Genomic DNA, 13,286 nt, shown 5'->3' on the forward strand with positions numbered 1-13,286 from the left:
TTTCATATTTCAGAACAACTCAGAACTAGGATTTTGGCTGGACGTGGTGGCGCATACCTGTGATCCCAGCACCCGAGGAGGCTGAGGCAGGAGGATCACAAGTTTGAGCCCAGCCTGGGCAACACGACAATTTAGCAAGACCCTGCCTGTCTCAGAATTTTTAAAAAGCTGCTACCACTAATATTTCTTAAAACATTCTAAGTAGATTTTTTAAAGTTATAATAATTCTTAATTTTTTACGTAATACTTTAGACTTTCAAGTGCTTACTGTAATCCTCCTCGGATACATTTTGTAATTGTCACACTTAGAGTAGTTAATAAGTAGTAGCTGCCTAAGAGTAACAGCTGGAATTTGAACTCAGGTCTTTGGCTTATTGTTCAGTATTCCTGGCAGTGTATCTCAGTGGTAAGGCACTTGCCTACCATTTGAATGACCTTTCATTCCCCAACCAGTGGGGGGGGAAAGTTTAGTATTTTCTGGGAGTGGTGGCACATGCCTGTAATCCCAACACTCCAGAAGCTGAGTCAGAATTGCTGTGAGTTTGAGTCCAGCCTCAGGCTACATAGTAAGTTCAAGACCAGCCAGAACTACATCTCAAGAAAAAGCTCCAGGGAGAAGGAAATGTTTGTTTAAAATAGCATCTGGTGTATACTAGGCACTCATTAAATATTTAATAACTGAATCTGCCTAAGATTCTTCTTTCCAATGAAGGACCCTTTCTTTCTTTCCATACTTGAGATTGAGCCCAAGGCCTCGAACATCTAAGCAAGTGCTCTGCCATTGAGTGGCATGTCCAGCCCTTTTTATTTTGAGACAAGGTCTCAGTAAGATTCACAAGCTGGACTCAAACTTGCGATCCTCCTGCCTGGGCCTCCCCGCTGACTGGGATTCCAGGGGCCGCACTATCACACCCGTTCTGAAGGACCCTTCTTTAACAGGTGACGCCTGTGTCGTTGCAGCACCCTTAGTTACCTCTGCCCGTATCTTTTTCTTCCTGCTCTCCCCTTTCCCTTGTCTTCTCTGCGCACATGAGAGGATTGTTTGGTGTCTGTGCCTTTTGTTTGTTGGTCGAATTCCCACTCAGACCTCCAACGTAAAAGACTCTGAGACATAATGTTCTTAAATGTCTGATACATTTTATGCCTTGCCCAGCACAGTGAATTTTGAAGCTGTTACATATAAAAAGAAAATCTTGTTTTGCTTTTTAAGTAGTGAAACTGTGCAGTGGTTTGGACACTGGCTTGTTTTGCATGTTAGTAAATAGTGTTGGGAGGGTTCGTGGTGATGGGATCCGTGAAAGTCAAAGCCATGGGTTCTTTGCCTTAGTAAACAATTTCTATCTCCAGATACCTAGCTTTGACTATAGACTCCTCTTTCATTAAAATTTTCCTTGCTAAATTCTCTGTAGTCATTGTCTTTTTAGCTTCATAATAGTCATACACTATTTGTGTCACATTGCCTTATTAGTCTTCTGTCTAAAACAGTGTGCTTTCCTCGGGTCTGTAATGGGTGGATACAAAGGGCACTATTGTTATTGTTATTTACTGGCTTTCCTTTCCTTCCCCTTTGGTTACATGAGCTGAATTAAGCATTTAACAAAGAATAACAAAACACTAAAGAGTTTATCACAGATTTGGAGATTATCTAGAATTACTGATATTCAGTCAGAGCATTATTATCCATTACTGAAAGCTGAAGTTAAATACCGCCTTTTGAATCCTTAATTAATTATATAATTAATATGCCCTTTCTTTTTTCAGAACTTCTATGACATATTATTGTTGGGCTTTTGGTTTTGTTGTTTTGTTTTGTTTATCCCTACTGGTATTTATAGCTTTGTATTTATCTAAATATATTATCCATAGTAAGTACTTTATGTTAACATTTGTTGAGCTGAGCTGAGAATATTTGCACGTGTTAACCCTAAAGGTATCTTTTCTTGTTTTAATAAGATGTCAATGTCTTGGGGCCGGGGATTTAGCTCAGTGGTGCCTCCGCCTGCTTCACAAGTGCTGCAAGGTCCCGAGTTTGATCCCCAGTACCAAAAATAAAAACTAAAAAAATTAAATAAAAAAAAAAAGGTATCAGTGTCTTTAATGAATAGAGAGTACTTCATTGACATCAAATTGAAAATATCCCAGGTCTAATAAGGGCCCTTTAACCCTAAACCTGAAAACCCAAGCTACATATAAAAACCTTAAGGCTGTAAACATCTTCCATGAAAGATAGTCTTTTCAACATCCTCTAGATTAAATTTAACCAGACCGCTCTTGTTGGAGTAATTGATTTTGATTTCCGTGATGGGGGCTCCATGGGAACGCAGGATTCCTGGACACACAGAACAAGTGAATGTCCAGTATTCCCTCCCAGTCTAGGGTTTCATGACTCATATTTTCCCTCAGACAAAGTCCTGTATCTTAGGAAGACCACAGCTGTGCCTAAGGAAAAGCATCTTTTAAAACACATGAGGAATGTAGTCATTATGTACTGTAAGCATGTACCAATATAAAAATTTTAAAAATAAAAACAACTGAAAATAAAGCACAAACTAGGTAGTATTTAAATAGTGTCTTTTTCTTTAAAAGAAATGTTAAGACTATAGTTAGAGGCAGAAATTCACCTTTTTTAGTTTACTGTCAGAATTGTGAATTTATGCTGTTTTATTTATTTATTTGGTACTGGGGATCAAACTCAGGACCTTGTGCTTGCAAGGCAGTTGCGGTGCCACTGAGCTAAATCCCCAGCGCTGTTTCATTTACTGACGGTTATTTCTCTTAACTGTGTTTTCTTTATAGAAAATCTTTGTTATTATAACATTCAGCAAGCACATCGTGGAGCAGATGGTGGCTTTCATTGGGTAAGTGACTCTTTATGGTCCACTATGACATATGTTGTCGCTGTTGCCATGGGTATTGGAGTGGAGTAAATGTGTAGACTGATTTGGGAGAGAATTTTTGAGATAGCTCTTTATTTGTTTGAGAAACAAAAATCTTTCGCCTTGTGAAATTGAAGAATTCTTATCCTATAAAAGGGAAGAATGGTGTTCACTTGTCCTTGTTTCATTGTAAACCAAATATCAAGTCATATAATTATTTTTTCCTGTGCAAGGAATTGAGCGCAAGGCCTTGTACATGCTAGGCAAACATCAAGTCACATAATTCTCGATTTAAAAATATTTTTAGGTTTGAGTCTGTAGCCTCTCCAAAGGAATAAAAATTTCTCTGTATAAAAGACATATGTATGTCATTATAGTTTAAGAGTGCTTTAATAAAATGCTATGAGGGGCCGGGGATTTAGCCCAGTGGTTCCGTCGCCTGCCTCGCAAGCGCAAGGACCCGAGTTCGATCCCCAGTACCAAATAAATAAATAAATAAATAAAACGCTATTGAGTTTGGGCCAAAATGGGATGGCACATACACAGTTGCATTTAATATAAATCTTACACAAAATTTTAGTGTTTTATTAAGTAAGGCATGATAAGGTGTCAGAATGTTACCAAAATAATCAGTTACTTCACTAAAGAAAAATTAGACCATTTTTAGAAGGCTAAACTAGCCTGGTATGGTGGCATATGCCTGTATTCCCACCAGTCTTAGAGGCTGAGGCAGGGATATTATAAATTCAAGCCTAGCCTGGGGATTTAAGAAAACCTTGTCTCAAAAAAGGGCTTGGTATGTAACATAGTACAAAGGCCCTAGAGTTGTGCTTGGTGGTAGAGTGCTTACCTAACTTGCACAAGGTCCTGGGTTTGATCCCCAGCACTGAAGAAAAAAAAAATTTAAAGAAAACCAGGGTTGGAGGCTTAGCTCAGGAATTGGCCTTGACCTCGGCATGAGGAAGAGAGCGCATCCCTAGGATGCATGAAGCCCTGGGTTCAATCTCCAATGCCAGGGAAAATAAAGATTCTAGACATTTGGGCTGGGGATTTAGCTCAGTGGTTCTGCCGCCTGCCTCGAAATTACAAGGTCCCAAGTTCGATCCCGGTACAAAAAAAAAAAAAAAGATTCCAAACATTTGCCAAATGTTGCATTGGAAATAAACCCATCACCCACAGTGAGAATCACTGGCCTAAATAATGACTTTTTTTTTGTACTGGGAATTGAACTGAGGACCTTGAGCTTGCCAGGCAGGCGCAGTGCCACTGAGCTAAATCCCCATCCCAATCTTTTTTTTTTTTTTTTTTTGAGACAGGGTCTTGCTGTGTAGCTCAGGATGGCTTTGAACTCCAAAGTCCTCCTGCCTCTGCCTTCCAAGTGCTGGGATTCCAGGCGTGAGCCACCACGCCCAGCTTCAATAATGACCTTTAGATTTCAGTTACTGCATTCTCAGAAAACTTTCCCTACCCTGATCATATCCCCTGTATCAGGAACCTCTCTGCACAGCAGCGTGTACTACTTGCACTTATACTGGCGCTTTTGCATTCATCTTGTTTTGGTGGTGGGTGGGGCTTTTTTCATGTTTTGTGTTGGGGGGGCTTCTGGGGATTGAATCCAAGACCTTTGAACTGAGTTAAATCAATCAATTCCTCTGTCTCTCTCTAATAATTTTTTTTTTTTTGGTACTGGGGATCGAACTCAGGTTCTTGTGCTTGGGAGGCAGGCGGTGGAACCACTGAGCTAAATCCCCAGCCCTCTAATAACTTTTTGAGGTGGGGTTTTAGTACTAAGTCACTAAATTGCCCAGGCTGAACTTGTTGTGATCCTCCTGCCTCAGACTCGTAAAGTGCTGGGATTTGAGGCATGCGCCGCCACGCCCAGCTGTATTTTTACATTTGTATTTGTGGGTGTATGAGTACTGCCTTCTTGCTGGTAACCTGTAAGCTTCCTAATGGCAGAGAAGATATCTATTTTTGTTCACCATTATGTTCACAGCACCTGGCATCTTGACTGACGAGAAGCAGGTGCTCAGCAAATATCTGCTGAATAAATGAACACGTGTTGTCCGAATAAAGATCTAGCCAACAAAAGTCAGTGGTCACTTATGTTGCCCAGATTCTTCTGTTTGTTTCCCTGGCCCTTGGAGTTTCTGAGAAATGACATTATTTATCAACAGTAAATAGAAATATAAATGCCTTTAATTTTAGGAAAATATAGTCTAGTTGGAGTATCTTACGTTTTTCAAAATCAGTAGTTGTTTGGTTTTTGGTACTGGAGATTGAACTCAGGGCATTTGCACATGCCCAGCCCTTTTCATCTTTTGAGACAGGGTCCTGTGAAGTCACTGTGTTGCCCAGGCTAGGCTGGAACTTGAGGTCCCCCTGCTCTGCCCCCCAGAGCCTGGGATTAGTGGCAGTCACCGCCGTGCCCTGCTGGGCAGACCTTTCTTTTAAGCTCCACTAGCGTGGCCCCGCAGACATTCCAGGGGTTCTGTCCTCTAAACAATAAGTTTGCATAAATTTATTGTAATCTATTCAATGCCTACCAAAGACCGATTTCTGTGGATTTAAATAGTTGGTTCATATTTTAAAGATTATTTTCAGGAGACAGGTGTTGGAATGCCCTCACCTTTTCCCCAGAACTGTCCACAGGGGTTGGCTCCAGTTCTTTTCCAGATAATATATTAAACTCTAGAACTAATCAGACTTGGCAGGTGAGAGTGAGTGATCTTTATTATCTGATGCCAAAAGGTGTCTTTTAGTGTTTGTCACTAATGACATTATCTTGTAATGAGATTCTCCAGTTGAGCATGTCCTGATTTGTTTTCCTGTGTTTTGAAATGCTTTTAAATATAATTGATCAAGTCAGAACTAGCAAATTGGGCTGGTGCCAGAGCACTTGCCTAGCATAGGAGAGGCCCTAGGTTCCATTCCCAGCATTGCAAAATAATAATAGTGATGATAATAAATAGGGCCAGGGATTTAGCTCAGTGGTTCCACTGCCTGCCTCACAAGCACAAGGTCCTGAGTTCGATCCCTGGTACCAAAAACCAACCAACCAAACAAAAAACCCTGGAAAACAATGTGTGTCTTTGCACTGAGAATTTGAAAAGTGTAGTTTCTTTAAATAAAAATATATTATTTGGATAACAAAAAGAATAAATATACTCACTGAACTGAAAATGAAGATTAACTAATGAAAAGAATGAACTGTTTTTGAGATGGGATCTTGCCTGTGTTACCAAAACTGGCCTTAAACTCTCAAACTTCTGGGTTCATGTGATCCTCCTGCCTCAGCCTCCCAAGAAGCTGGGACTATAGGCATACCACCAGAACCAGCACCAAGAATAAATTTTAAGTAGATCTAAATTTTATGACTGCATATCATGATAAATCCACTGGAATAGTCAGGCATAGTGGCACACTCTTATAATGCCAGGGCTGTGGGAGGCTGAAGCAGGAGGATCCCAGGTTCAAGCAGAGCCTGGGTAACTTGATGGGTAGACCTAGCAAGACCTGTCTCAAAATAAAAAAAGGACTGGGGATGTAGCTCAATACAGAGGCCCTGGATTCAATCTCCAGTAGTGCAAAGGGAAGGAAGGAAGGAAGGGTGGGAGGGAGTGAAGGAGGAGGAAGGGATTAGCAGTTTATTTCAGAAAAGAGAACATTGGGATTGACTCACTAGGTCCATTGTTGAGCTGAAAATACTGCCTCTTAACTTGCTGTGCAAACATTCTCCTTCATATGGTTAAAACTTCACAGGGTATAGCAAATCATCAAACTAAACTAGTTTAGAATGCTCTCTTTTAGTTTTTGGTTTGGTTTGGTTTGAGACAAGGTCTTAAGGCTGGCCTTGAACCTCAGTATGGAGCCCAGGCTGGCCTTGAACTCATAGTGATCCTCTGGCCTCTGCCTCCTGAGTCGTGGGATTACGAGAGTGCGCCACAGCACCTGGTTCCTAGAATTCAGTCTTTTGAAGGGTGTTTGAAGTTTTGTACCCCCAGTTAAGGAAGGGGTAGATTTCCATGGTAAAAACAAAAGCAAAAGATAGGCAAGAAAGTGGAGTGTGGTGGTGCAAGGCTGTAATTCCAGCACTCTAGGAGGCTGAGACAGGAGGACCCCCAATTCCAGCCTAGCCTAGGCATCTTAGTGACTTAGTGAGATCCTGTCTCAGAAATAGAGGGGCTGGGGATGCAGCTCAGTGTGAAGGCTCTGGGTTCAATCCTCAGTAGCAAAGTAAAACAGCACTGGCTTTGGACAAATCTAGATTGGAATTTGAGATCTGCCACCGGGCAGTTATTTAACTTCTCTCTGTACGTGCTTCTAGTTGCTATGCTTTCAAACTTTTTTTAGTAGCATTTCTTCAATTCACAAGGCCAGTAATAACCTTTCTAACTCTAGTCAAAAAGGTAAAATGTTTTGTAACCACAGGATTTTACAGTTGAGTTGCAATACACTCCTATCAGTGAGTTACTCTTCCAAAGCATGTGGATTTTTAAAATGCCTTCTCCTTCAAGTTTGATATTGTCTGTGTTCTCAAATTCTCATTTTCCATAGTTTCTCCTGACTGGATGAAAAGGCTGACAGCTAAGTGAGGATTGTGCTGGGGCAGGGGGGTGAAGGAAAACCTGTCTCTCCTTAAAGTACCATCTTACTTTACTCCTTGATCACTAAAATACCTTCATTGAGGACAGCAGCTCTTATCCAAGATGATACTACAAAGAATTGTTTGTGTTTGGTTGGTTGGTTGGTTGGTTGGGGGTTTTTTTGAGACAGAGTCTCACTATGTAGTGTAGGCTGGCCATGAAATCCTCCTGCCTCAGCCTGAAGGGCAGATTTGGGTCGACACACCCAGCTATAGATACTACAAATAACTCTTGAGAAAACTATTTTTTTTAACATAGTGGGCTCTTTGTATATATTATATTGGGGGTTTTTTGTACTGGGGATAGAACTTAGGGCCTTGTACATGCTAGGCACACATGCTCTACTACTAAGCTACACCCGCAGCCCCTTTTACTTTTTAATTTGAGATTGACTCTCAATAAGTTAGTTGCCCAGGCTGTCCTCAAACTTGGTGATACTCCTGCCTCAGCCTCCTTGATAGCTGGGATTTTAGACTTGTGCCACTGCACCTAGATATTAATGTTTAACCCCCTCACCCCCACCCCTGTATTGGAGATTGAACTCAGGACCTTGCACTTTCAAGGCAGGCTCAGTGCCACTGAGCTAAATCCCTGGCCCCCGGCCCCTGGCCCCTGGCCCCCCAGGCATTTTAATCGAAACAGTCACTGTGTTGATCATACCACATACATTATTCCTGTAGGTAACTGTCCCCTCTCCTGTTGGTGGATATATTTGGATGGGTTCCCTGTTTCTTCCAGTTTAAACAATGCTCGGGCTGGGGATTTAGCTCAGTGGTTCTGCTGCCTGCCTCACAAGCACAAGGATCCGAGTTCGATCCCCGGTACCAAAACAAAAAAACAATGCCCTGACAAGCATTGTTAGATGTCAGTGTAGGTGTGGGCATAGGAAAGAGCCTAAGACAATGATAAAAAGGACAATTCAGTACAGGAAAGGGAGAATAAAAAGAGATATTGGGGCCAGGCATGATGGCACCCACCTGTAACTCCAGCACTCTGGGAAGCTGAGGCAGGAAATAGCAGGTTTCGGCTCAGCCTGCACAAATTAGCAGCTTAGTGAGACCCTGTCTCACAGAATAAAATGGTCTGGGGCTATAGCTCAGTGTGAAGGTCCTGGGTTCAAAAGAGACAGTGGGTATAAACAAGGCACTCTGTGTTCTGCGCAAACCCGCACCACAGTCAGGGCGTTCATCTCCCCAGGTAGAGGAAGGAGTTGCTGTTGGCAGTTATGCCCTGGGAGTTTAGGGTTAGTATTCATTTCACAGAGGGTTCAGTGCAGTGCTGGCAGCTACCCCAAAGGGCTTCTGTTCTCAGCGTGTTCAAGTATGGATTGACCTAGCTGAATGTGATGCCCAAAGTGTGCCTTTGACCTGAGATATTTTTAGTACAGTACATCATCCTGTGACCATCCTAAGGTCCCAGAGACGGTACAGGCCCTTCCCTCAAATTTAAAGAGTTCAGCCCCTGTCAGAAACAATTAGATTTCCTTCTTTTCCTTTTCTTTTTTCTTTTCTTTTCTTTTCTTTTCTTTTTTCTTTCTTTCTTTCTTTCTTTCTTTCTTTCTTTCTTTCTTTCTTTCTTTCTTTCTTTCTCACATTGAACTCAGGACCTTGCATTTGTGAGGCAGGTGCGCGGGGTATTAGATGTATTTCTTGAATAGTTCTGGAAAGTACCTGCCAGTGTTCTTAGGTTTAGGGGAAGGTGTCCTTATTAACTATTTCTAAATTGAAGGATTGGTCATGTAAATCTGAATGGATATAATGAATCAGTTATGTATTCTGAGAGAGGTTAGAATATAGATAATAGCCTTCTAGTTTAAGTGTAGCAGGTGGATAGGCATATAATGCTCTTTCACTTTTTGAAATAAGTCAGGTGATAGAGCCAGAGAACCAGGAAGCTTAGAGCTTGAAAGTCATTTTTATATTTATTGTGTTCTTTTTTTATTACAATTTAATATTAATTTTTATTTAATTTCAGACTTTCTCCACTGAGAGAAGTCTGCACTTATTTCTTAAAGAACGTAACCATATCTAACTTTTAAAGTCATCATTAAAATGACATTTTCCAGTATCCTCACCAAATCGAGGTTGAGAATGCCCAGAAAATAACATTAAGCATATGACTTGCAACAAACCATATGCAGAACATTGGCTCGTTGTCAGATTGCCAGAGTCTTATTGGAAGACAGAGTCCACAGTTTCACCACACGAGTAAAGTTTCCAGAACTCAAGCATCGTACTGGGGGATGGGATTGGCTGGAACAGGGACTTTTTACCAGATACAGAATGTTCCATGCTCTTCTCTGCAGCCTCATTTCTGAGTTGACTTCGTGTTTGACCTCAGAGTGGGGCTGGCTGTGGCCAGAAAAGCCGTTTCACCAGTGAGTAATTAAGTGCTTGAGTCTGAATGTTGCTCCTTGTTCCTCACCCTATGCAAAATGGCTAGAATGAGCTATGTGATCCAGGACTTTTTCTTCTACAGAAAGATCTGTCCTTTCATTTGAAAATATAAAATATTCTCAAAGAAACAAACAAACAAAAAATGTTCTCTTTGATCATTATGAAGTAATTAGCAAAGGTTATGGAAATGTAGAACACAGACATTTGTATCAGGGCATGTGGACTTTTAAGACCTCAGCGGCCGAGACGCAGTTGTACACTCTGACTTTAACACAACTTCCTCTGTAATTCAGGAAGACTTCCTTTTCCGTCCTTGGTAGCTCATGTATCCTTCTCTCTTGCACCTTAACCCTTCTGTGTCTGTCATAGATATTGGGTGGCACCAGAGACTGTTAGTTGAGAAATGGACATTGTACAGTATTAAGAACTTAAGGTTGGGCTGGGGACTTAGCTCAGTGGTTCTGCCGCCTGCCTCAAAAGTGCAAGGTCCCGAGTTCAATACCCGGTACCAGAGGAAAAACAAAAAAAAGAACTTAAGGTTGACCGTCATTGAAACATTTCAGCAAAATGATGAAAATTTAAATCCAATTATACTGGTCCACAGAAGTGTGAGGGGAAAGGAAAAGGCAAGTCATTCCTGACGCTTTTCAATTGTTCCATACATATTTGCTAACTAAACAAATCCACTTGTTCATTAATAAGAGAATCCACAAGAAAATACAAATTTATGTTTAAAAAGAAAAAAATGCCAGTATGATGGTGCACTCCTGTAATCCCAGCACTCTGGTGGAAGCTGAAGCAGGAGGAATGATCGCTGCAAGTTTGAGTTCGAGGCCAGCCAGGGCTACACAGTGAGTTTAAGGCCAGCATCCACTGTGTCAGATGCTTTACAAAGACTTTGATTTATTATGCATTAAAAATCCTGTGGGGTGCCGTTCACCCTGGTCAGCGTGGATTCATGTCCTGCCCACCTGTGTGAGGCTGCAGCTCATCACTGCCATTGCTGTTGGTGAGAGACCTCCTGCTTTCTCTCCTGCACAGCAAAATGCACTTTTGGTAGGTAGCACCCTTCTAAATTTAAGTTTCTTCGGGGCATAGAATACTTTCTTCCCTTAAGTATCTATTGTATGTAGCGATTTTCTGCCTAGTTACTCTTTGGAGTAAGCAGTTAATAATAATGTACATTAATCCCCCCCACCCCCGGTCATGCCCCTTTCAGTGATCTGGAAGCCAGTAAGCTTCCTGTCATCTCACCTTGAATTTAAAATTCTGCAAACAGTGCTTTATTCTTGACCTTTGGGTTTGCTCGTCCCTATTGCTGACTTTTCATTCTTGTAACTCAGTGGGTCTTCAAGCCAGACACAGATTTGTTATTACAAAAAAGCTGCCACCAGGCTATCATTTTCTATAAATGAAATCAGTTGGCTTTAAACAGAGCTCTTTTTGGCAGCCAAGTTAGTTTGACTTGGTTCCTTCAGCTCTGACCTCATTTATTCACATAAATGCCAGTTTGGCTCCTGCTGCTCAGGTCTGTATTTGAGACAGGATTTTGGTTTTTAGAGCTGCTCTTTAATGATAGTTTGTTTCAAGGAGTAGCAGCTAATTATAAGGAAGCCTTACTTCCATTCTGATTCTTACAAAAAATGATTCCAAATGTTCCAAAGCAGGGACAATTGCAAGCCCTCTGATGCTTGAGAGTTGCTGTGAGGCAGTAGCAGCCACACACCTAAAGTGTCTGGAGAAAGCAGTGGTCTTCCTTGTAGTCACAAAAAATGGCTAGTGTCCAGTGTTTATAATACTTTCCAGTGTTTATAATACCGTCCAGCACATAATGGTTTGAAATGAGTACAAAAGAGGTTTTAAACATTTGAGAGGGGCACAGATGCAAGTGAAATTCAAGATGTTTTAATCCCAAATCCTGAGGTCGAATCACAGAGAATTTTGGAAGGTGCCAGAGAGACTATCAGTCCAAACACTTGTGTACATGAGAAAGCCATAGATTGTTCTTCAAGATAGCACAGAATTTTCATCCTGAATTTAGTTTATGTGAGTTGTTCTTCCAGGACCCTGGGATGTAATGAGTTTATGTGGGTTACCACGTTTCTGATCCAAAAAAAGTAGAATACATGACTCAGCTTTGTAGATTCATAGACAGTGTTCAATTAAATGGTAACAGTTTCATTCCAGTCACACAGAATTACTAGATCTCATTTTCACTAAGTTAAACATAAGTTGATTTTCAGTGAGCACAGTTCACTTACTTATTCCTGGATCAATTAGGTAAGCACTGGTGTCTTCCCCTCCCTCTCCCCTAAGCTCTGAGGGCAGCACGCTTATAAATACTGATTCGAGTAAGCATGAGATGCCCTTTGGCTTCTTCAGAAAGATTGTGTGATAAACTTCGCCCACCCTTTCTGAGCAGTCTACCTTAGGAGGAATCTATCATCATTGAATTAGGTCCGGGAGTCTATGGTCCATTCTGAGTCACTGTGAATAGAGCTCTAGTATTGGTTGGTCCCCAGGGAAACTGGTGGTTAAATACTGTGAGAATCTTTGTCAGACAGGAAATGACAACTCATTAAAATACTAACCGTTAAGCCTGTTTAGATCACTGCCTAGGGGGTGAGGAGGAAAATTTAACCCTACGATGTTTGACTAAAGTGCACATTTCTAAAAACAGAATTATTTACAAGATTGTTACTAAGAAAGGGAATTGCAGATTGATCTTGTTGAACTTCTACCACACTGTTGTCACCTTTTGTACAGAAAACAGATCGCCATGTAATGGGGGTAGGACGGGGAGGACATTTTATTTCATCCCTGGAAATACAGGTCACTGCTAACCTTAAATGTCAAACCTCCTCCTCAGAAGAGTCTCTTAGGGGCTGGGGATTTAGCTCAGTGGTTCCGAGGCCTGCCTTGAAAGCTCAAGGACCCGAGTTTGATCCCTGGTACCAAAAAAAAAAAAAAGAAGAGTCTCTTAGCTTCAGTTAGAAGAGGACCATTTTCAGTCAAGCCTCCACTTCTGTGCTCCCTTCTGGGCCAAATCTCAAATGATAGAAGAATTTTCTGGAGCCAGAGAATAAATTTGATTTACGGATTTGCATACAGTCACCCTCATTCAGTCAAGACCATTTGTAAAGCCCTGATGCTTATTTAGAATACAATTAAAGATGGTAACTGGGCACAAGATTTCGTGGTGTGTGTGATGCTAGGGATCAAACCCAGAGTCCTGTAGTGCTGCATCCCCAGCCTTTTTTTGTTTTGTTTTAAAATAAAGTCTCATTAAATTGCACAGACTGGCCTCAAATTTGAGATCCTCCAGCTGAGCATGGCAGTGCACACTTGAATCCCAGCTCTGTGGGAGG

General features: G+C 41.4%; 2 protein-coding genes across 14 annotated transcripts in view; one reads left to right on the plus strand and one right to left on the minus strand.

Moving 5' to 3' along the window:
• Positions 1-13,286, plus strand: part of Vmp1 (vacuole membrane protein 1) — a 105,202-nt gene that overhangs the window by 82,610 nt on the left and 9,306 nt on the right. For all 12 annotated transcript variants that reach the window (XM_013067660.3, XM_087191860.1, XM_087191865.1 and 9 more), the window contains one exon: positions 2,797-2,858. In XM_013067660.3, the coding sequence (XP_012923114.2) occupies positions 2,797-2,858 (62 nt within the window). The remainder of the gene's footprint in view (positions 1-2,796; positions 2,859-13,286) is intronic.
• Tubd1 (tubulin delta 1) overlaps positions 1-13,286 on the minus strand; it is a 100,608-nt gene that overhangs the window by 35,910 nt on the left and 51,412 nt on the right. The gene's annotated exons all lie outside the window — the stretch shown is intronic.

Source organism: Heterocephalus glaber, unplaced genomic scaffold (assembly GCF_053883595.1).
Source record: "Heterocephalus glaber isolate CG9 unplaced genomic scaffold, H.glaber_assembly_v1.0 deba00001564, whole genome shotgun sequence".
NCBI classification, from domain to species: Eukaryota; Metazoa; Chordata; class Mammalia; order Rodentia; family Bathyergidae; genus Heterocephalus; species Heterocephalus glaber.